The 23,210-nt window shown below is 43.3% G+C and overlaps 1 protein-coding gene across 1 annotated transcript in view; it reads right to left on the bottom strand.

Moving 5' to 3' along the window:
- The window catches only part of LOC123996796 (carboxyl-terminal PDZ ligand of neuronal nitric oxide synthase protein-like), a 187,309-nt gene that overhangs the window by 30,103 nt on the left and 133,996 nt on the right, over positions 1 to 23,210 (bottom strand). The window contains exons 6-8 of the mRNA XM_046300497.1: positions 21,180 to 21,324; positions 20,235 to 20,425; positions 4,781 to 4,942 (exon numbers count right to left, since the gene is read on the bottom strand). Coding sequence (XP_046156453.1) covers positions 4,781 to 4,942; positions 20,235 to 20,425; positions 21,180 to 21,324 — 498 coding nt within the window. The remainder of the gene's footprint in view (positions 1 to 4,780; positions 4,943 to 20,234; positions 20,426 to 21,179; positions 21,325 to 23,210) is intronic.

Here is a 23,210-nt window from a genome sequence, read left to right as displayed (position 1 = left end):
GTGTGTGTGTGTGTGTGTGTGTGTGTGTGTGTGTGTGTGTGTGTGTGAGAGAGAGAGATAGCTTCCAGTAGTGTATGAATTTTAAACTCAACAAAGATATACAGTTGAAGTTGGAAGTTCAAATACACTTTAGCCAAATACATTTAAATTCAGTTTCACAATTCCTGACACTTAATCCTAGTAAAAATTCCCTGTCTTAGGTCAGTCAGGATCACCACCTTATTTTAAGAATGTGAAATGTCAGAATAATAGTAGAGAGAATGATTTATTTAAGCTTTTATTTCTTTCATTACATTCCCAGTGGGTCAGAAGTTTACAAAAACACTCAATTAGTTTTTGGTAGAATTGCCTTTAAATTGTTTGACTTGGGTCAAACGTTTCAGGTAGCCTTCCACAAGCTTCCCACAATAAGTTGGGTGAATTTTGGCCCATTCCTCCTGACAGAGCTGGTGTAACTGAGTCATCAGGTTTATAGGCATCCTTGCTCGCACACGCTCTGCCCACAATTGTTCTATGGGAATGAGGTCAGGGCTTTGTGATGGCCACTCCAATACCTTGACTTTGTTGTCCTTAAGCCATTTTGCCACAACTTTGGAAGTATGCTTGGGGTCATTGTCCATTTAGAAGACCCATTTGTGACCAAACTTTAACTTCCTGACTGATGTCTTGAGATGTTGCTTCAATACATCCACATAATTTTTTCCCTCATGATGCCATCTATTTTGTGAAGTGCACCAGTCCTTCCTGCAGCAAAGCAATCCCACAACATGACGCTGCCACCCGTTCTTCACGGTTGGGATGGTGTACTTCACCCTTTTTCCTCCAAACATAACAATGGTCATTATGGCCAAACAGTTCTATTTTTGTTTCATCAGACTGTACATTTTGGAGAAATATCCTCTGATCTTTGTCCCCATTTGCAGTTGCAAACTGTAATCTGTCTTTTTTATGACGGTTTTGGAGCAGTGGCTTCTTCCTTGCTGAGCAGCCTTTCAGGTTGTGTCGATGTAGGACTTATTTTACTGTGGATATAGATCATTTTTTACCTGTTTCCTCCAGCATCTTCACAAGGTCCTTTGCTGTTGTTCTGGGATTGATTTGCCACTTTTCTCAACAAAGCACATTCATCTCTAGGAGACAGAACGCGTCTCCTTCCTGTTGTGTGACAAAACTGCACATTTTAGAGTGGCCATTTATTGTTGTCAGCACAAGATGCTCCTGTGTAATTATCATGCTGGTTAATCAGCTTCTTGATAGGTCACACCTGTCATGTGGAAGGATTATATAGGCAAAGGAGAAATGCTTACTAACAGGGATGTAAACAAAGTTGTGAACAAAATCTGCAAGAAATAAGTGTTTTGTGCATATGGAACATTTCTGGGATCTTTTATTTCCTCTCATAACATATGGGACCAACACTTTACATTTTGCCTTTACATTTTCATTCAGTGTGTAGATTAAATCTCATTAGCCACCAAAACTAAAAAGGTTCTGCTCTGCAGTGTGAGAGTCTCATCAAACACAAGTATTTACACTTAACTGATTATGTTAATGATTCTTCTCTCCTCCACTCACTCTCTCATCCTTTCCTCTTTTTCTCTCTTTTTAACTCTCAATGATTGTGAGCTTTCATGGAGCAGCTGACTTCAAACTTCTCAGCTATTGTCAGCACTTTGGTTAGAAGTCCTTTCAGTCTCAAAGATTTGGCACTGTCCCAACCTAACTGGGCCGATCGTTATCAAGTCCTGGCCCTCCCTCTGAGACTAAATGGAAGTGATATACTTGACCCACCTTGACACCTGATTGGCGGAGATAAAATATAATATTTTCTTCCTTACTGTCTGCTGCACAAAGTCAGTCGTGACATCATCACCCTCTCAGGGCGATCAACTGACTGGACTGGCAGACAGGGGTTAGAGGGTTGCTTTCAATCAGGTCCAGCTACCCGGGTACCCTGTCTCACACACACGCAAGAAAGCAAACACACACACACGCAAGAAAGCACAAACACAGCCACGCACACGCACATACACAGGTCTTCAGAACTAGACTTTCACAAGGCAGTCACGTCTTCCTCTGCTTCACTTATTTTCCAAATGTTGTGTTTTATAATCAGCTTATTATTGTCTTCTTTTTAACCTCAGAGTGGGTTTTTAAGTCCCCTTACTCATCAAGGGCCCGTTGAAACTAGCTATGGGCAAAGTCTTAATGCCGCAAGGCAGGCAGCAGAACTGATGTGTTTATCCATGCCTGTGCAGTGAGCTGGGGTTTGGACAGAGATAAGCAGGATAAGAGCCAAGACTCCTTAAGCTCCGTTGGCTGCATCTAATGCGCTGATGGCCCACAAGTGTAAAGCCTTACACTTTCAACAGCAAGACAATACAAACAGCAATTAGCCAATAACAACAGGAGGAGGCCGGACTAAGCTTTACTCAATAGGCCTACATCGGCTGGAAGGGAGGAGATGAATGGAGGGAGGAAGAGGAGGTTAGAATATAAATATTGAGGTTGGTTATTCCCCTGTCCCCATCTAGCGTTGAGCTGAAGCTGTGTGAAGTGTGTGTTTGGGTTATTCCCATGTCCATGTCTGGTATTTGTAGAAGGAAAATTCTCTCTTTCAACACCAAAAACACTGTCTGTGGTTTGATCTGACGAGGCAGGGCTTTCCTCGGGGAACCACGGCCAAACACGCTGCTGGAGAGATAAATAAAGGAACATCACATCACAGCCTCAGATGTATGGAACGCCGTTTGGGTCTTTGCGTGTCAAAAAAGATACACCTAAAATAACACTATTTGACACGTCATAAGCTTTTAATTTGACAAGTCAAATAACACAATTCCATTAAAGAATGTTGTGTGTGCTGAATTTGCACACCCAGCGCCACCATTACAATCACTGTCAAAGCTGGACATTACCACGTTGGTAATAAGGGATTATTTGTTCGACCGAATGTGAAAACGTCTGTGAGCAATTAGATCAGGATCAAACGAGCAGGATCAAAAATGTTTGCAAATATCTTTGATCCAGATCTTATCAGCAACTTCTGGGGTAACTAGCTAGCTTTAGCTTGGTACCTAGCTAGCGCTAATGCAACCAGCCTGAAAACCATGAACAGTAGAAACTGCAGTCATTTTCAATATTCTTAGCAATGATTTAGGAACCCATGTGTTGGGTTCTGAGAATAGGAAATATACTTATTCATGTCACTGATGGAGTGCTGGGGTTTGGAGGGTCTACACCAGAAGTTATTGGTTATAGGAGGAAGGTATATAGTGTGTGCAACTAAGCTTGGAATGTGTTGAGTGCAGGGAAGTGTTTACGTGGGGCAGGCATTGATAAGGGGAGAGAGCCATGGATTAGTGATGGAGGGGGGTTGAGGTCAGGTCAGGTCACCTTAAGGGAGAAATATACGTTTATGGCCCGTATGACTAGTGTCCTGCCTAGCAGTAAAGAACGATGTTTGTACAGATGGGTAGGAGGAGACTCAGCCTACGAGGGACGGTTAAATATCAGTGTTTGTGTGAAAATGTTTTTGTATGAATGCAGCTGTATTGACCCTCTAGGCAGAATAAACTTGGTTAAGCTTTCATAATGTCTGTTGAGTGTTTTACTCTGAGAATTAGAACCTAACACATGTGAGTAAGTATTAGCTAGGTAGCCACTTGTTGTTCTCCTATTGAAATAACTAGCTTTTTCCCCAAAGTCCTCCTCAGGAGTTTTCAGGCTCCAAAACATCCACATTGTATTGTTTTTCCTCTGGAATAGTGTTCGATACACATAGTAGGTTGACTGGTACAATAAATGTGCCTCAATTCACAGTGGTTTCTGAGTCCTGCAATAAGAGCTACGACGCTAATGTTCTCTGGGTGTCAATGAGTAGACTGATACCATGTCATTGATCCACAATCCATAGGTAAGGCTTTACAGTGAAATAAGTATTCCCCCAATGCAATTCTAAAGTCTAATACATCCAGTGGGATTTCAGATTTTTGTCAAATTAATAAATTATTCTCTTGTGTGTGTGTTCAAGCAGTTTGAGTTAAATAAAGGGAGCTCAGTTGTGAAATTGCGGTCATTGGACTCCAGGGTTGTTGCTAACTTGCTGACAGTGTGTGGGTTTTGTGTTGTGTAAGTGTGCGTGTGTTCATGGAGTTGTGTGTAAATAGAGGGAAAATAGGGGGAGCTTCGCCAACTGGCTGACAGTGTGAACCAGTGTGTGTGTGAGTGAGTGAATGAGTGAATGAGTGAGTGAGTGAGTGAGAGTTAATTGCGCACAGATGGAGTGTGAGGGAGTGTATGATCTAAGCGTCCTGACAAGGTCACTGAAAACAATTCTTACTTTATACAATAGTAACCCAACTGTAACCTTTCTATTCTCCTGTATCTACAGTGATATACTGTAAAGGTGACAGTGGTTCAACATGCATGTTGTATTAATCATGTTTTGTCAATACTGATGTACAGTACATACACTAATCCTCTTTTCTGCTGTGAATAATTGGTAATATGTGTAGTGTGTGTGTGTTTGTGTAGGAGAGCTGGTGTTAAGGTCACACAAGGTAAGGTTGACATGATTCATAAAGGTTAATATTAGTAAAGTCAAACAAGATGGTAGCTAGCAGGGAACCACACACAAACACACAGTACACCGGGGACAAGGTTAAAACACCATTTGTTTTGGTAATGACCATCTCACTGTAGTTCAAACAACAAGACCTACCACAGTACTACAAACACCATCTGTTAACATACACAAACGTGTGTGTCTCAGTCCTACCTGTGCCACGGCTACATGTGTCTGTTGCTGTTGTTGCTGTAGCTGTTGCTGTAGCAGTTGGATCTGGTGGTGGACTGACAGGGGGGTGGTGGGAGGCAGAGTACCCGATGACGGCAGCAGCATCCTGGGGGACGCAAGCAGCAGAGAGGCCTCCTCTGGAACCTGCCATGGAGGAGAGGAGAGGGTTAATGGTGGATTGATAGATTGAGAGAGGGAGACATCAATACAAGGAGAAAGAGGATGGAAGACATAAGGAGGAGATGGAGAAAGATAAACAAAGAGAGAGAGAGAAAGTCAAAGAAAGAGACATATTGATGTTCATATTCAGAATGTGTCCTTTGGCAGTGCGAGTGTACATTTCCCCCGGTGATAAGCAGAGCTTGAGGTAAAACAGAGGCATGGCTGAACAGGCCCTAAGAGAAAAGGAAAACTCATGCTCACTCACGCATTCACCCAGACAACCCAATATGTCACTACTGGAATAGCATTCACACAATAATGAATTGAAAAGATGAACAATAGCAGCTCGTATCTGTCAAAGGACTGGAGGACTATATTGTTTTTCCTTGAAGAGCAAATTCAATCTGTCAGTGTGTCAGAGAGAGATAGTTGCATTTGTGTATGTGTGTGTCAGACAAAGATAATTGCATTGACTGAGAAGATGCTGTGCTGAGAAGAATTCACAAGATATACTTTATTAGTATAGATAGAAATGTGTCTTCTGCTTTTATCCAACCCCCCCTGATACACAGACACGTATTAGGTTGGAGCACAGGCCAGTCACAGAGCTGTGCCCAATGAGCATTTTTTTTAGGGTGTTAAGCTCCTTGCTCAAGCGAACATCAGCGGTTGGTTGCAACTGAGATATTGATGCCAGCAACCCTCCGGTTGCCAGCTCACTCCCCGCCAGCACTGGGATTAGATCCGGCAACCGCTGGGGTTCAGAGAGAGATTGATTGATAGAGATTGATTAGTGTGGGAAATAAAGAAAGACAACTCAAGGTTTGTACCCGCACTGGACCAGTGGATGAGTGATGGTGTGTCGCTGTCTGCTCTACAGCTTAATGGGAACTTTACCAGACAGGCTGTTTACGCTCATGACTTAATGATGAACAGTGAAACTAGTACGCTGTGTGTGTGTGTGTGTGTGTGTGTGTGTGTGTGTGTGTGTGTGTGTGTGTGTGTGTGTGTGTGTGTGTGTGTGTGTGTATGTGTGTGTGTGTGTGTGATGTATGTGTGTATGTGTGTTTGTGTGTGTGTATGTATGTGTGTGTGTGTGTGTATGGATGTATGTGTGTATGTGTGTTTGTGTGTGTGTGTGTATGTGCGTGTAGTGATTTCATCAAGTGAAGTACACATCTCTGTACTGTTTATAATAATAAAAAATTATGGTTTCTTTCAGACAGACATTGTCAAAGCGACACCACAACATGAATCACAATACACAGCTTGGTGGAAAATATCTCCTTTAAGGAGACCAGGTCTCCCATAGCTGTAACCATGGTGACTAAAACAGTCGTTTCAGAGAGTGGTAGACCTTCCATCTCATCAGAATAATTGCAGTAGTTTGACGAGGAAAATAATACCTTGGCTGTCAGCTCCAAGACAGACTGTTTTATGTATTTTATCTGCTAAGTACCTTTGCAGAGAGAACTGTCAGTGGTATAATGGGAGTAGGAGTAAAGAGGACAGTTAAGAGGTTAATATAATACATGTGTAATGGTTAGGGGCGCTGGGAAGTAAAGAGAGAGAGAGAGAGAGAGAGAGAGAGAGAGAGAGAGAGAGAGAGAGAGAGAGAGAGAGAAAACGGCTGTATTGGTCGGAAGAACTACACTGAGACATTACGTTGGTAGAGAATATGAAGGGGAGATGGAGAGGGAGAAAGAGAGAGAGAGAGAGAGTGATAGGGAGAGAGAGAGATTGAAAGAGAGAGTGGTAGGGAGAGAGAGAGTGGTAGAGTGAGAGAGACAGAAGAGAGAGAAAGAGGGAGAATCTTGGCCACGTTCTGTTATAATCTCCACCCGGCACAGCCAGAAGAGGACTGGCCACCCCACATATGCTCTATCTAATTCTCTCTTTCTTTCTCTCTCTCGGAGGACCTGAGCCCTAGGACCATGCCCCAGGACTACCTGACATGATGGCTCCTTGCTGTCCCCAGTCCACCTGACTGTGCTGCTGCTCCAGTTTCAACTGTTCTGCCTTATTATTATTTGACCATGCTGGTCATTTATGAACATTTGAACATCTTGGTCATGTTCTGTTATAATCTCTACCCGGCACAGCCAGAAGAGGACTGGCCACCCCACATAGCCCGGTTCCTCTCTAGGTTTCTTCCTAGGTTTTGGCCTTTCTAGGGAGTTTTTCCTAGCCACCGTGCTTTTACACCTGCATTGTTTGCTGTTTGGGGTTTTAGGCTGGGTTTCTGTACAGCACTTTGAGATATCAGCTGATGTACGAAGGGCTATATAAATAAATTTGATTTGATTTGAGAATGTTAAGGAGAGAGACAGAGATAGACAGACACTTCCTGTCAGTTTCCATAAAGGTGTCCATCCATTCCTCTCAGTCAAGCAGAGCTTTGTGACGAGTCATGCGCCACTGAGTATTCTGTACACATATAGTACGATGAGTAGTTGAAAAGCTACACTAACAAAGACACAGTAGAGGTTATTCAATACCCTTGCTGTCAGATATAGCGCCTTTACTCCTTCCTATGAAGAAACAGTCAGTAGATTTGTACTGTATATTTGAAGAAAGCAGATGGGTAGCGAGTGAATTGTTGTTATTCATCGGGATTTCAGGGTGTGTTGACTTGGGGAGAAATGTATTTCGCCTTGGGGAGAAATACATGAAACCTGTGGTTTTTGAACAATGGCCCTCTGGCCTCTGTTGGTTAATAGTGAATTACCAACACATTCAGTCAAAGCACTCTGAACCACACACACTGAGGGCAGCAGAGAGACCAATGTGTTGAATACAACCCAGCGTCATTTTGCCTGAGGCTGTACTATGCCCCGCAGGCACCAAGAGACAGACAGACACGCACGTACAGACACATTCACCAAGCAGTTCTAACAAGATAACGACAATACACTAACAGGCATACTGAATAAAGATTAGATTCTCAAACAGTGTCTGATCCACAGCCTTCCAAGTGTGTTTAACTCAACAGACGAAAACAACAATCCGTATGCAGTGAATGCCAAATGTGTTTACAGCAATCTGGTCCCAATTTGGATGGAAACAGCATTTGCATTTATTTAGTCAGACAAGTAAACAAACGAGGAGAAGAAAATGGGTTCTGAAGTTCGTGTTCTGAGCAGAATTACAACTACAAAACACTTCCCAAATATTTTTTGACATGACAAATGTCTCTAAGTTCACACTTCAATGTCAAAACAATATCAAGGCAATATCTACTTAGAATTCAACATGCTGTAGATGCTAGCCACTCTCTCCCTGCTCCCTTCCACCTTATCTGCAGCAGATGTCCTGATACGAGACAGTCATGCCCTTTACAGTAGACATTGAAGCAAACTGCATGTTCCATTCCAGGTCACCACTCCCTCCTTTCAGAGAACACGGAAGTGCACTCATCTCCTTCCCTTCAGAGGTCGAACTGCATGTTCCATTGCTCCCGAGTGGTACAGCAGTCTAAGGCACTGCATCTCAGTGCTAGAGGTGTCACTACAGACCCTGATTCGATCCCGGGCAATATCACAACCGGTTGTGATAGGGAGTCCCATAGGGTGGTACACAATTGGCCCCAACGTCGTGACGGTTTGGCCGGGGTAGGCCGTCATTGTAAATAAGAATTTGTTCTTAACTGACTTGCCTAGTTAAATAAAGGTTAAATAAAAACAAAAATGTTCCATTCCAAGTCTCCCTCCCTGGATGTCCTGAGAGCCCTTAAGTGCTATGGCCCTCTGCCTTTCAGTACACACACACGCACCCGTCAAGGGTCTGGAGCTAGTGTTGTAACAGCAGCTGTGAATAAGGCAGTGTGTGGGTGTGTGTGTATGTGTGTGTGTGTGTGTGTGTGTGTTTACTCCACCGTCCCCTCAGATGTCCTTTGTAGCCACAGTAAAAATGCCCATCCATCTCTCTGCCACCCCATCCACTCAGCAACACAGCCCAACGAAGGGAGGGAGGAGAAGAACGAGAGATGAAGCAATGGACCCCTGAGACAGAGAAGGAAGACTGGCTCCCTGGTCCCTTAGCAGTGATTACACTATCTGCTCTCTGCTATCTACCATGGATCCACCCACATAACTGTGAGAGAGCTGTGTGAGAGTGTGTGTGTGTGGGGGGAGGGTGAATGCATATGGCAGAGTAGCAGGGGCTAGGGGGTAATGGAGTGGGGCTAGGTAGGATTGGATAAGGGGTTGGGTGAGGGATGCCAGTGGTGTGTGTGTGTGTGAGTGATAGGGGATAAGAGAAGCTCATCCACACAGAGCGCTAGGAGCTACAGGCTATTTTGGAACAGGGAGGAACGGGGGAGGAAGTTAACAACAAAGGACCTCTGAAGTGTCACTCCCTCCTGTATCCTGGCAACCATCCAGGACAGGAAGAAACCTCTGGATACAGGAAATATTTTCTAACATGCAAAATAACCATGCCTTGTACCAGTTTAGGCACACTCAGCTCCAGCCATCTATCTCTCTCCCCACAAGTTTGTGACCGACTAGTTTTAAACCTGGTCGCCTGAATGTGTTAGCCTGCCGAACTAAAGACTTGTGAAACATGAACCATCAGCACTGTTGCCAACTAACTACAGTTGCTCTCTGGAGGCACAATCTAGACAGGATTGGAAATATCTTTGTGCGCGAGCGTGTAGGGTTGTTGTGATGGAGTGCACCAAGCTGAGAGCCCTGCACGTGAAATGAGAAGGCAGGAGTACAGATTATGTAATACAGCAGAGATGAAAGGCAGAGCAGCCCCCCCCCCCCCCCCCCCACACACACACACATTTGCTTTACTATCCTTGTGGGGACACAAAAATGTATTGCCATTCAAAAATCTAACCCTACCTAACCCCTAATTCTAACCCTAACCCCTAATTCAAACCCTAACCCCTAATTCTAACCCTAACCCCTAATTCTAACCATAAACCCTTAAGCCTAAAGTAGCCTTTTTCCTTGTGGGTGCCGGCGAAATGTCCCCACTTGTTCGAATTGTCCTCGTTTTACTATCCTTGTGAGGACTTCTGGTACCCACAAGGATAGTAAAACCAAACCACACACACAATGCAACTCAAACAGTCACTGCCATAATAGGACTACCCTAAGTGCACCAATTTGTAAGTCGCTCTGGATAAGAGCGTCTGCTAAATGACTTAAATGTACATGTAAATATTATAGAATTACTGCAGTATCTTTAATTATTTGAGTGTACCAAACATTAAGAACACCTTCTTAATACTGAGTTGCACCCCCCTTTTGCCACCAGAACAACCTGAATTTGTCAGGGCATGGACTCCATACGGTATCAAAGCGTTCCACAGGGATGCTGGCCCATGTTGACTCCAATGCTTCCCACAGCTGTGTCAAAATGGCTGGATGTCATTTGGGTGATGCACCATCCTTGATACACTCTTGAAACGGTCGAGGGTGAAAAACTCAGCACATACAGTGGTGTGATATTCAGGTTTTTATCTGTATTCTGTCCTCATAAATAAAGAACCGTGTCTGTCTGTGTCTGTGACATTACTATTGATGACTGATATTAATGGCCTGCTCAGTACGACTAAGCACAGCCAGGTCAATGCCTCTAGACCTGGGGTAATGGAGGAAGGGGAGAGGTGTGTGTGTGCACGTGCGTGCAGCAGAGGAGTATATATTCTTAATCTTAATACTAAGGGGTCCCTTCCCTCAGAACTGTCTATGCCTGTGGCCATGTTTATATACGGGAGCTGATACAGTGAGCCTCCAAGGACAGTGTTTAAATGAGCAGACTGAATGGCTCTAGTGTTACTATAGTAAATCTATGCGGCGCAACAGGGAGAGAGAGTTTGTCGGTGAAGAGCTGATCCAATCAGTGAAGACATTATTCATGACAGATGATTTCTATGACAGGGTTTGGCAAATGCCAACTATTTGGAGAGGCGAGGCTAAAACAGCATTTTAGCAGTTAGCAGCACATTTAAACTATTGCTACACGTATACCGTTTATGTTTCAGTGTTGTGTTTGTGTAGTTAATGGATATCAGGCTAAGTGGTTGTTTTTCTGGTTAGACACTGGTGAAAAACACACGACCATCATTTATTCACACATACACACACCACTGAATACTTAACACCTCACCTTCACGATTCTTCAGTCATGAGGTGAAAACAATAATAGTCTTTGGAAAGTTGGCACTTTGAATTATTTACTGATACAGCGAAGAGAGAGAGCGAAACAGAGAGAGAGTGAATGAGTGAGAGACTTCACTTGCTTTGGCAATGTTAACATATGTTTCCCATACCAATAAAGCCCCTTGATTTGAGAGAGAGCATGTTAGAGAGTGAGAGTGTGAGAAAGTGAGAGAGTGAGAGTGAGTGAATGTTAGAGAGCGAGAGAGAGAGAGAAAGAGAGAAAAAGAGAGAGAGAGAGAAAGAGAGAGAGAAAAAAGAGAGACAGCAAGCAGTAGCATCCCAATCTCCTGCTGTAAATAGCTTCCGAGGCTATCTGTTGAGCAGTGTAAGCAGTATGCGCCATTAAAACACACTTTTGCTTTCAAACACACCTGCAGGCATCCAAACAGGAGAGGGGAGGATAAGAGTAGAAACAGACTGCACGCCTCGAAGCTGTTTGTTCTACAACTCACATCTAGATCACAGCAGAGCAAAGCAGAACAGAGTTCAGGGACACCAGTAGTATAATCTAAACAACCCAACAAAACTGAGTCCAATAGTTCTCAAACCGGACCATTTTGTTTCTCTCCGTCACCCACGCACATTCAACATTTAGATAATAAAGCATTTGACCTTTCCATTGTGTTGATTGGTTTATTTCCAGTTTTGAAGTATACGTTTTCTCAAGATGATTGATGAGAAAAGTTTCATCCAACCCATTGGGTATCTCTCTGCACCCTCATATGCCATGTCTTGAAATACACAGGCAGACGGATTAAAAGTACATGTTACGGTGCATTTGGAAAGTATTCAGACCCATTGACTTTTTCCACATTTTGTTCCGTTAAAAAGCCGTATTCTAAAATGTATTTAATTGTTTTTTTTGCTCTTTAAACTCAAATCAAATCGTATTTGTCACATGCGCCAAATACAGTGAAATGATTACTTACAAGCCCTTAACCAATGATGCTTTAAGAAGTTAAGGAAAAAAAAGATAAGTAAAACATTAAAAATAAAAGTAACAAATAATTAAACAGCAACAAAATTGTCATGCCCTGATCTGTTTCACCTGTTCCTGTGATTGTCTCCACCCCCTCCAGATGTCGCTTATTTATCCCTGTGTTTCCTGTCTCTCTGTGCCAGTTCATCTTGTGTGTTAGTCAAGTCAACCAGCTTTCCCACCAGCCTGCCCTGACCTTGATTCTGCCTGCCCTTCGGTACCTTTTGGACTCTTCGGTACCTGGTTTTGACCCTTTTGCCTGTCCATGACCATTCTCTTGCCTTACTATATTGGATTAATTAATATTGTAAGACTCCAACAATCAGCATCTGGGTCTCGCCTTGTGTCATGATAAAAATAACAATAGGGACGCTATATACAGGGGGTACCGGTACAGAGTCAATGTCTGGGGGCACCGGTTAGTAGAGGTAATTGAGGTGATATGTACATGTAGGTAGAGTTAAAGTGACTAGGCATAGATCATAAACAGAGAGCAGCAGTGTAAAAGAGGGGTCTGGGTATCCCTTTGATTAGCTGTTCAGAAGTCTTATGGCTTGGGGGTAGATGCTGTTAAGAAGCCTCTTGGGCCTAGACTTGGTGCTCCGGTACCGCTTGCCGTGTGGTAGCAGAGAGAACAGTTCATGACTAGAGTGGCTAGAGTTTTTTAGGACCTTCCTCTGACACCACCTGGTATAGAGGTCCTGGATGGCAGAAAGCTTGGCCCCGATGATGTACTGGGCCGTACTCACAACCCTTTGTAGTGCCTTGTGGTCAGAGGCTGAGAAGTTGCCATACAAGGCAGTGATGCAACCAGTCAGGATGCTCTCGATGGTGCAGCTGTAGAACCTTTTGATGATCTGACCCATGCCAAATCTTTTCAGTCTCCTGAGGGGGAATAGGCTTTGTCGTGCCCTCTTCATTACTATCTTAGTGTGTTTGGACCATGATAGTTTGTTGGTGATGTGGACACCAAGGAACTTGACACTCAACCTGCTCCACTACAGCCCCGTCGATGAGAATGGGGGCGTGCTCGGTCCTCCTTTTCCTGTATTCCACAATCATCTCCTTTGTCTTGATCATGTTGAGGGAGAGGTTGTTGTCCTGGCACCACACATCTCATCATTGTTGGTGATCAGGCCTACCGCTGTTGTGTCATTGCCAAACTTGATGATGTTGTTGGAGTCATGCCTGGCCATGCAGTCATGAGTGAACAGGGAGTACAGTAGAGGACTGAGCACGCACACCTGAGGGGCCCCCATGTTGAGGATCAGCATGGCGGTTGTGTTGTTACCTAACCTTACCACCTGGGGGCAGCCCGGATCCAGTTGCAGAGGGGGGAGTTTAGTCCCTGGGTCCTTAGCTTGGTGATGAGCTTTGAGGGTACTATGTTGTTGAATGCTGAGCTGTAGTCAATGAATAGCATGCTCACATAGGTGTTAATTTTGTCCAGGTGGGAAAGGGCAGTGTGGAGTGCGATTGAGATTGTGTCATCTGTGGATCTGTTGGGATGGTATGCAAATTGGAGTGGGTCTAAGGTTTCTGGGATAGTGGTGTTGATGTGAGCTACGACCAGCCTTTCAAAGTACTTCATGGCTACAGACATGAGTGCTACGGGTTGGTAGTCATTTAGGCAGGTTACCTTAGTGTTATTGGGCACAGAAACTATGGTGGTCTGTTTGAAACATGTTAATATTACATACTCAGTCAGGGACAGGTTGAAAATGTCAGTGAAGACACTTGCCAGTTGGTCAGCAAATGCTCAAAGTACACGTCCTGGTAATCAGTATGTCCCTGCAGCCTTGTGAATGTTGACCAGTCTTACGCACAGAGAGCGTGATCACACAGTCATCCGGAACAGCTGATGCTCTAATGCATGCTTCAGTGTTGCCTCGAAATGAGCATAGAAGTAATTTAGCTCGTTTGGTAGGCTCGTGTCACTGGGCAGCTTGCGGATGTGTTTCCCTTTGTAGTCTGTAATAGTTTGCAAGCCCTGACACATCCGACGAGTGTTGGAGCCGGTGTAGTCCTGTATTGATGCTTTGCCCGTTTGATGGTTCGTCAGAGGGCATAGCAGGATTTCTTATAAGCTTCCGGGTTAGAGTCCCACTCCTTGAAAGCGGCAGCTCTACCCTTTAGCTCAGTGCGGATGTTGCCTGTAATCCATGGCTTTTGGTTGGGGTATGTACGTACGGTCACTGTGGGGATTATGTCATCGATGCACTTATTGATGAAGCCAGTGATTGATGTGGTGTACTCCTCAATGCCATTGGAAGAATCCCGGAAACATATTCCAGTCTGTGATAGCAAAACAGTCCTGTAGCTTAGCATCTGCTTCATCTGACCACTTTCTTATTGACTGAGTCACTGATGCTTCCTGCTTTAGTTTTTTCTTGTAAGCAGGAATCAGGAGGATAGAATTGTGGTTATGGTCTCTGTGTGTGGAGTAAAGGTGGTCTAGAGTTTTTTCCCTCTGGTTGCACATTTAACATGCTGCTAGAAATGAGTTTCCCGGCATTAAAGTCCCCGGCCAATAGGAGCGCCGCCTCTGGATGAGCATTTTCATGTTTGCCTAAGGACCGTATACAGCTCATTGGGTGTGGTCTTAGTGCCAGGATTGGTTTGGGGTGGTACATAGACAGCTATGAAGAATACAGATGAACATTCCCTTCGTAAATAGTGTGGTCTACAGCTTATCATGAGATACTCTACCTCAGGCGAGCAAAACCTTGAGGCTTCCTTAGATTTCGTGCTGTTGTTTACAAATATACAGACCGCCACCCCTTGTCTTACCAGAGGCCGCTGTTCTATCCTGCCGAAAAAGCTTAAAACCTGCCAGCTGTACGTTATTCATGTCATTGTTCAGCCACCACTTGGTGAAACATAAGATATTACAGTTTTTAATGTCCCATTGGTAGGATATAGGTGATCGTAGTTTGTCTATTTCATTATCGTTTGACTGTACGTTGGCTAATAGGACCAATGTTTAAAGGTAGATTGCCCTCTCGGCGACAGATCCTTACAAGGTCCCTGGACCTTCGTCCTCGATACCTCCATCTCTTTTACATCTCTTTTACAAGGCTCCTCCATCTCTCATCTCATCTCGTCTGAAGTAAATCCTTCCCTTCTGACCCGTTGAAGAGAAAGTATTCTTCAGGGGTGAGTAATCGCTATCCTGATATCTAGAAGCTCTTTTCGGTCATAAGTCACGGTGGCAGAAACATTATGTACAAAATAAGTTACAAATAACGCGAAAAAATATACACAATAGCACAATGGACTATTGAGTCATTGTTAGTTCTACACTTAAGACATGCCATTGTGCTGTAGCATTTGTGAATTTTTTCTCTTATGTACTACATTCAATACATTAGTTTATACTGGATTAACAGTATGACCTCCAGTATGACCCCCTTCTTGTGCCAATATCAGTTATTTTTAAGTCTTGGTTCCAGTAGTTTACATTTTTTTCTAAGAGATTGTCTGTTAGAAAGGCTCTCTGCAAGGTTTTGTATATCTTACCTATCATATGAATATCCTTTTTGACTCAAATGTAAGTTTCTATTTCACAGAACCTACGGACTGTGCCTTTAGTCCACAACACTAGCCTTGGTGTCTTTCAAGTTGTTCACATGATGTCGTTGAATTGATTTGTGGCTGCGACCAACGAGCGGTTGGAAGTAAAAGGCTTCGTCAAATGAATGAGACCTGACAGGAGAAAATAGACCTTAAGCTCTTTGGCTCATTTCCTTTCATGAGCTTCCAGAAAACCCACAGTGGATGAAGTACACCCCCCTCCCCCACCCACACCTCTACTACCAATGTCACACACTCCCGTCCCAATCCATCTCTGTGTAATCCATCATGCGCACACACACACACACACACACACACACACACACACACACACACACACACACACACACACACACACACACACACACACACACACACACACACACACACACACACACACACACACACACACACACACACACACACACACACACACACACACACACACACACACACACACACACACACACACACACACAAAGGGGGTGAGCAAGGCCTTTCCTAACCCTCTGTTGCTGTAGCGATTTCACACCGGGTTGTTTCCAATCTGATCCATATTGAACACGCCGTTGACATAACTCTATCTTTAACCCTTTGATGCGTACGATTACATATTTGTAATCATTGTTGAGTGGTCCCTGCTGTGTACCATCGCAAATACAGTACCAGTCAAAAGTTTGGAACCACCTACTCATTCAAGGGTTTTTATTTGAACTATTTTCTAAATTGTGCAATAATAGTGAAGACATCAACACTATGAAATAACACCTATGGAATCATGTAGTAACCTCCACAATCACTCAACCTCAACCCAATTGAGATGGTTTGGGATGAGTTGGAGCGCAGAGTGAAGGAAAAGCAGCATATTTGAAATCTTTGATGTATTTGTTATAGTGTGTATAAGTACCGGAGCACATGACTTGACAAGTCGTTTACAGTTCTTGACAAATCACAAAGCAAATAAAATGTTATCGCCTCACAGATCATCACCTCAAATACAAGCCTACTGCCTAGCCTAACGGTAGCGTGAAAGCTAAACAGGGTTGCCAGATATGGATGAAACCATTTCAGAGGGGTTTTGGGGGGATTTCAAGTCCATGGAGGATCGAAATGGGGGAAGGTATCTTGGGGTCCTACGATGCAGGAAATATTACCATGATGGGGGATTTAACAATAAATGGGGGGCAAACACAGGAGAAGTTGATAAGCTGAATAAAAATAAAACTCCTGGAAAGGGGGTCTGAGCTGGCAACCCTGAGGTACATAAGGTGAATGCACCAATTTGTAAGTCGCTCTGGATAAGAGCGTCTGCTAAATGACTTAAATGTAATGTAAATGTAGGTACCATAGTTACAATCTGATGCTGCGTTCAAATCAACTGGGAACTCAGAAATCTACGACTTCCGACTTCAGTACGTTCACGACAACTGGGAACTCTGGAGAAAAAAAGAGCTCAGACTGGGAAAAATTGTTTGGAAAGGTCATACAACTTTGTCTCTTTCTAGAGCTCCGAATTTCCAACCTAAAGATCACGGACGTCATGATTTGACCTCGTATTCTTTTCAGAGTTCCCAGTTGTATTAAAAGCACCATAAGTCAGTCGAGTGAACCATCCCTTCACCTCATTTTGTTATAACATCTTTGGTCTGACAGCCAAAACGCATTGTATTATGTCAACAAACATGGCGCCATAGCTGGCAAATAGCTTAGCATTAGCTCATCATAATCAGTACAACCTTCAAAAAAACATTTTTTTATATGTTAATATGTGTCCATTACAATCTAAACAAGAAATTGGAATGCATGATTTGTCACCAGCACTTGAAAAATCTAAATAAAACAGTAAATGCTCCATATATACAGTCGTTGTCATGTTTTGTCTTATATTGTCTTGTCATTATGCTTTCCCTTCTGTTCGTTTCCCCCTGCTGATCTTATTAGGTTCGTTCCCTTTTTCTATCCCTCTCTCTCTCCCTCCCTCTCTCTCCTCTCTCTATCGTTCCGTTCCTGCTCCCAGCTGTTCCTCATTCTCCTACTCATTCTCCACTCATTTAGTCTTTCCACACCTGTTCCCTATCTTGTCTTCTGATTAGAGTCCCTATTTCTCCCCTTGTTTTCCGTTTCTGTCCTGTCGGATCCTTGTATATTGTTCGCCGTGCTGTGTCTTTGTCTCGCCCTGTCGTGTCTTGTTTCCCTCAGATGCTGCGTGTGAGCAGGTGTCTGAGTCTGCTACGGTCGGTGCCTTCCCGAGGCAACCTACAGTTTATGGTCGAGTCTCCAGTCTGTCCTCGTCACTACGAGTGGAATTAGTTTTTATGTTTTGTTTTCTGCTCCGATTTGTCTAGGAGTATTGCCTATTTCCTTTCCTGGAATAAAGACTCTGTTTTCACCAAGTCGCTTTTGGGTCCTCATTCACCTGCATAACAGTCGTGGCCAAAAGTTGAGAATGACACAAATATTAGTTTTCACAAAGTTTGCTGCTTCATTGTCTTTAGATATTTTGTCAGGTGTTACTATGGAATACTGAAGTATAATTACAAGCATTTCATATGTGTCAAAGGCTTTTATTGACAATTACATGAAGTTGATGTAAAGAGTCAATATTTGCAGTGTTGACCCTTCTTTTTCAAGACTGTTTTTCAAGACGCCCATTGCTGACAGGTGTATCAAATCAAGCACACAGCCATGCAATCTCCGTAGCCAAACATTGGCAGTAGAATGGCCTTACAGAAGGGCTCAGTGACCTTCAACGTGACACCGTCATAGAATTCCACCTTTCCAACAAGTCAGTTCATCAAATTTCTGCCCTGCTAAAGCTGCCCCGGTCAACTGTAAGTTCTGTTATTGTGAAGTGTAAACATCTAGGAGCAACAACGGCTCAGCCGCGGAGTGGTAGGCCACACAAGTACACAGAACGGGACCGCCGAATGCTGAAGTACGTAGCGTGTAAAAATCCTCTGTGCTCGGTTGGCACACTCACTACCGAGTTCCAAACTGCCTCTGTAAGCAACCTCAGCACAATAACTGTTCTTCCGGAGCTTCAAGGAATGGGTTTCCATGGCCGAGCAGTCGCACACAAGCCTAAAATCACCATGCGCAATGCCAAGAGTCAGCTAGAGTTGGGTAAAGCTCGCCGCCATAGGACTCTGGAGCCGTGGAAACGTGTTCTCTGGAGTGATGAATCATGCACCACATGGCAGTCCGATGGACTAATATTGGTTTGGCAGATGCCAGGAAAACGCTACCTTCCCCAATGCATGGTGCCAACTTGAGGTTGACCGATTATGATTTTTCAACGCTGATACCAATAATGATTATTGGAGGACCAATAAAAGCTGATGCTGATTAATCAGACAATTTTTATACATATATTTGTAATAATGACAATTACAACAATACTGAATGAACAATGAACACTAACTTAAAATAGTAAAATAATAAAATCAATTTAGTCTCAAATAAATAATGAATCATGTTCAATTTGGTTTAAATAACGCAAAAACAGTGTTGGAGAAGAAAGTAAAAGTACAATATGTGCCATGTAAAAAAGCTAACGTTTAAGTTCCTTGCTCAGAACATGTGAAAGCTGGTGGTTCCTTTTACATGAGTCTTCAATATTCCAAGTTAAGAAGTTTTAGGTTGTAGTTATTTTAGGACTATTTCTCTCTATACCATTTGTATTTCATAGACCTTTGACTATTGGATGTTCATATAGGCACTATAGTATTGCCAGCCTAATCTCAGGAGTTGATAGGCTTGAAGTCATAAACAGCGCTGTGCTTCAAGCATTGCGAAAAGCTACTGACAAACGGAGGAAAGTGCGGTTTGAACGAATGCTTACGAGCCTGTTGCTGCCTACCACCGCTCAGTCAGACTGCTCTATCAAATATCAAATCATAGACTTAATTATAATAAACACACAGAAATACGAGCCTTAGGTCATTAATATGGTCAAATCCGGAAACTATAATTTCAAAAAACAAAACGTTTATTCTTTCAGTGAAATACGGAACTGCTCTGTATTTTATCTAACGGGTGGTAACCCTAAGTCTAAATATTCCTGTCACATTGCACAACCTTCAATGTTATATCATAATTATGTACAATTCTGGCAAATTAATTACGGTCTTTGTTAGGAAGAAATGGAGAGAAGTTGTTAACCAATGTGTGTGTGGGTTCTCCCTGACTCACAAAAACAGTGTCACTGTACATATCAACCTATACATAGGCCACACAATATTGTTTTCCGCCTCCTCAAGCCATCTTTAGAAAAGCCACACTATATTGTATTCTCTGGTCCAAGAAATCAATAGATTGACCAATTGTATTATATTCCCTGGTGTAAGCAATCAATACAGTAGATAGACCGATGATATTGTATTAACTGGTCTAACAAGCAATTACCGTGTTCTCTCATTCCAGCACTTAGTTAGAAAACTTCTATGTATGGAACTTTCATCCTGCTTTACTTGCACCCCACTCCTCTCTTTCCCCCTCAAACACGCCCCAACCTCACCCCCCAAAACACATACACACACCCCCATACCTTCTTGTCGTTGTCAATATTGTTGAAGTGTGTGTGGTCAGTCTTGGCGGTAGCATCCACTCCATCCAGGTCAGTGACGCCGCGGTTAAACTCCTCAACCGTACTGTCCGGTAATGGTAAGGGAGCCTCCTCCGCATCGATGTCTGTCTCCTCAGCAACCGCCGACTTCTCCGCTCCCGTTAACTCCCGGGCTGAGTGAACGAACACACCAACACATTGTCAGAAGGAGGGCCAATGGCGTAACAGACTTTGCTGCCAGAGAAAAAGTTGCTACACCACAAGAGGTAGAGAAACATGAAAAGATGAGGGGTATTTTGTTGAAAGTTGCTACACCAAAAGATGAGGAAGGATGACAAAAAAAAAGAGGGTGCAGGAGGGGAGGAGCTTCATTAAGGTGTTCTCCAGTGGTTCTCTTGTTCTCTCAGCTCTGACAATTAACACTCCAGATAAGCCCATTGGCTGTGCTCAGAGGCTCCTGAGGCTTACACTAGTGGGACAGACAGAGATAGCTGGGATCAGCTCTCGTGTGCGTGTTTGTGTCAAATCAAATTGTATTTGTCACATGCTTCGTAAACAACAGGTGTAGAATTACAGTGAAATGTTTACTTACGGGCTCTTCTCAACAATGCAGAGAGAAAAATAGAAAAATAATAGAAAGATAATAACACAAGGAATACATTTGATGAGTCAAAAGATTTGGTGCAAAGGGGGGTCAATGCAGATGTGTGTGTGGGTGTTTGTGTGTATGTGTGAGTGTGGTGCGTGGGTGCTGTGGGCTCATCTGCCTATGAAAGGACGCAGCAGTCACTGGAGCCAGAGTCCTCCCACCACTGTTCTGTTCCACAGTCACAGTCTCTCTCTATAGACTGACTCATCTGTGATGCTATCCTCTCAAATGGTCTCTTACACTCAATCAGGAGTGTGTTTGTGTGTGTGTATATTCACCTGAGAGCGTGGACTCCTCGTTGCAGGTCTTGTCATTGTTTGCGTCCTCCTGTCCATCTGCGTTCTGGTGTGTGTGTTGCAAGCTGAGTTTATGACACACCTCGAACGCCTGGCCCACCGTCCGCACGATACGCATGGCCTGGGACTGGAGAGGATAGACGAAGGAGAGGGAGGAGGGGATGGAGGAAAGAGACAGAGGGAGAGAGAGAGAGTGGTTATTCAATGTTCTTTTATGAGCTACTGTGGATGACTTCTCTCTGTCCTTCAATTAAATATACTGTTCTCGGACCAGAGAAAGAGATAGGGAGAGTAAAGGGGAGAGACAGGTGGAAGAAATCAATAGCATTCCTATTCTTTTAAAATAGTTGGAGGACGACTGGGAGGTAATAAGAGGTTGTCAAAGAGTAGCCAAGAACACTTCATCACACCACAATCAGAATGACTGGACAGGATGTCTGTGTGTGTGTGTGTGTGTGTGTGTGTGTGTGTGTGTGTGTGTGTGTGTGTGTGTGTGTGTGTGTGTGTGTGTGTGTGTGTGTGTGTGTGTGTGTGTGTGTGTGTGTGTGTGTGTGTGTGTGTGTGTGTGTGTGTGTGTGTGAAAAGGTTAAAGGAAATACTCATAGCTTGTTATACATTAAAAAGTATTAGTAAGTTCAAAGTATGTGAGGATCTTAAAACATCTAAGGTTAAAAAGATCATGCATTCAGTATTAGTTGATAGAGATTGATAACATTCATATAATTGTGTTAAAGTTCAAATCCGTCAAGCGTACAAAGGGTACGAATTGTGAGAGGAATATGTAAACGATATATTGATTACTTTATTTTGTGGTGCCTAATGGAAGGATAAAAATGTTCATCTGTGATCTACTAAATGGTCTTAATCTATGAGCCTAAGATCGATTGCTCTGGTCTCCACCCAAGTTCCTGGGGAAACTTTTCTCGGTCTTTTCTCATTGCACTAAAAGTTCTCATTGAGAAAACAAGATCGTATGACTCTCATGATTATTTCTCCCCTTTTTCCGGGTACGTTATTGATGAACAAAAAGAGTAATTTAAATGTAATAACTCGCTAGCATGTCAAGAGTGTTTAAGGTGTGTCTTAGTAACATCTTGAGGAAGTTAGAGTTAAGTTTGCAGAGAGCAATATGAGCCCTTTTTTTCTATATTTTTTTATTTCAGTTCTCATTTACAATTGCGACCTGGCCAAGATAAAGCAAAGCAGTTCGACACATACAACGACACAGAGTTACACATGGAGGAAAACAAACATACAGTCAATAATACAGTATAAACAAGTCTATATACGATGTGAGCAAATGAGACGAGATAAGGGAGGTAAAGGCAAAAAAAGGCCATGGTGGCAAAGTAAATACAATATAGCAAGTAAAACACTGGAATGGTAGATTTGCAGTGGAATAATGTGCAAAGTAGAAATAAAAATAATGGGGTGCAAAGGAGCAAAATAAATAAATAAATAAAATAAATACAGTAGGGAAAGAGGTAGTTGTTTGGGCTAAATTATAGGTGGGCTATGTGTAGGTACAGTAATCTGTGAGCTGCTCTGACAGTTGGTGCTTAAAGCTAGTGAGGGAGATAAGTGTTTCCAGTTTCAGATATGTTTGTAGTTCGTTCCAGTCATTGGCAGCAGAGAACTGGAAGGAGAGGCGGCCAAAGAAAGAATTGATTTTGGGGGTGACCAGAGAGATATACCTGCTGGAGCACGTGCTACAGGTGGGTGATGCTATGGTGACCAGCAAGCTGAGATAAGGGGGGACTTTACCTAGCAGGGTCTTGTAGATGACATGGAGCCAGTGGGTTTGGCGACGAGTATGAAGCGAGGGCCAGCCTATGAGAGCGTACAGGTCGCAATGGTGGGTAGTATATGGGGCTTTGGTGACAAAACAGATTGCACTGTGATAGACTGCATCCAATTTGTTGAGTAGGGTATTGGAGGCTATTTTGTAAATGACATCGCCGAAGTCGAGGATCGATAGGATGGTCATTTTTACAAGGGTATGTTTTGCAGCAT

This window comes from Oncorhynchus gorbuscha, linkage group LG15 (assembly GCF_021184085.1).
Source record: "Oncorhynchus gorbuscha isolate QuinsamMale2020 ecotype Even-year linkage group LG15, OgorEven_v1.0, whole genome shotgun sequence".
In the NCBI taxonomy this organism is placed as follows: domain Eukaryota; kingdom Metazoa; phylum Chordata; class Actinopteri; order Salmoniformes; family Salmonidae; genus Oncorhynchus; species Oncorhynchus gorbuscha.
The sequence above is the reverse complement of the archived record's forward strand: the minus strand, read 5'-3'. Positions and strand labels throughout refer to the sequence as shown.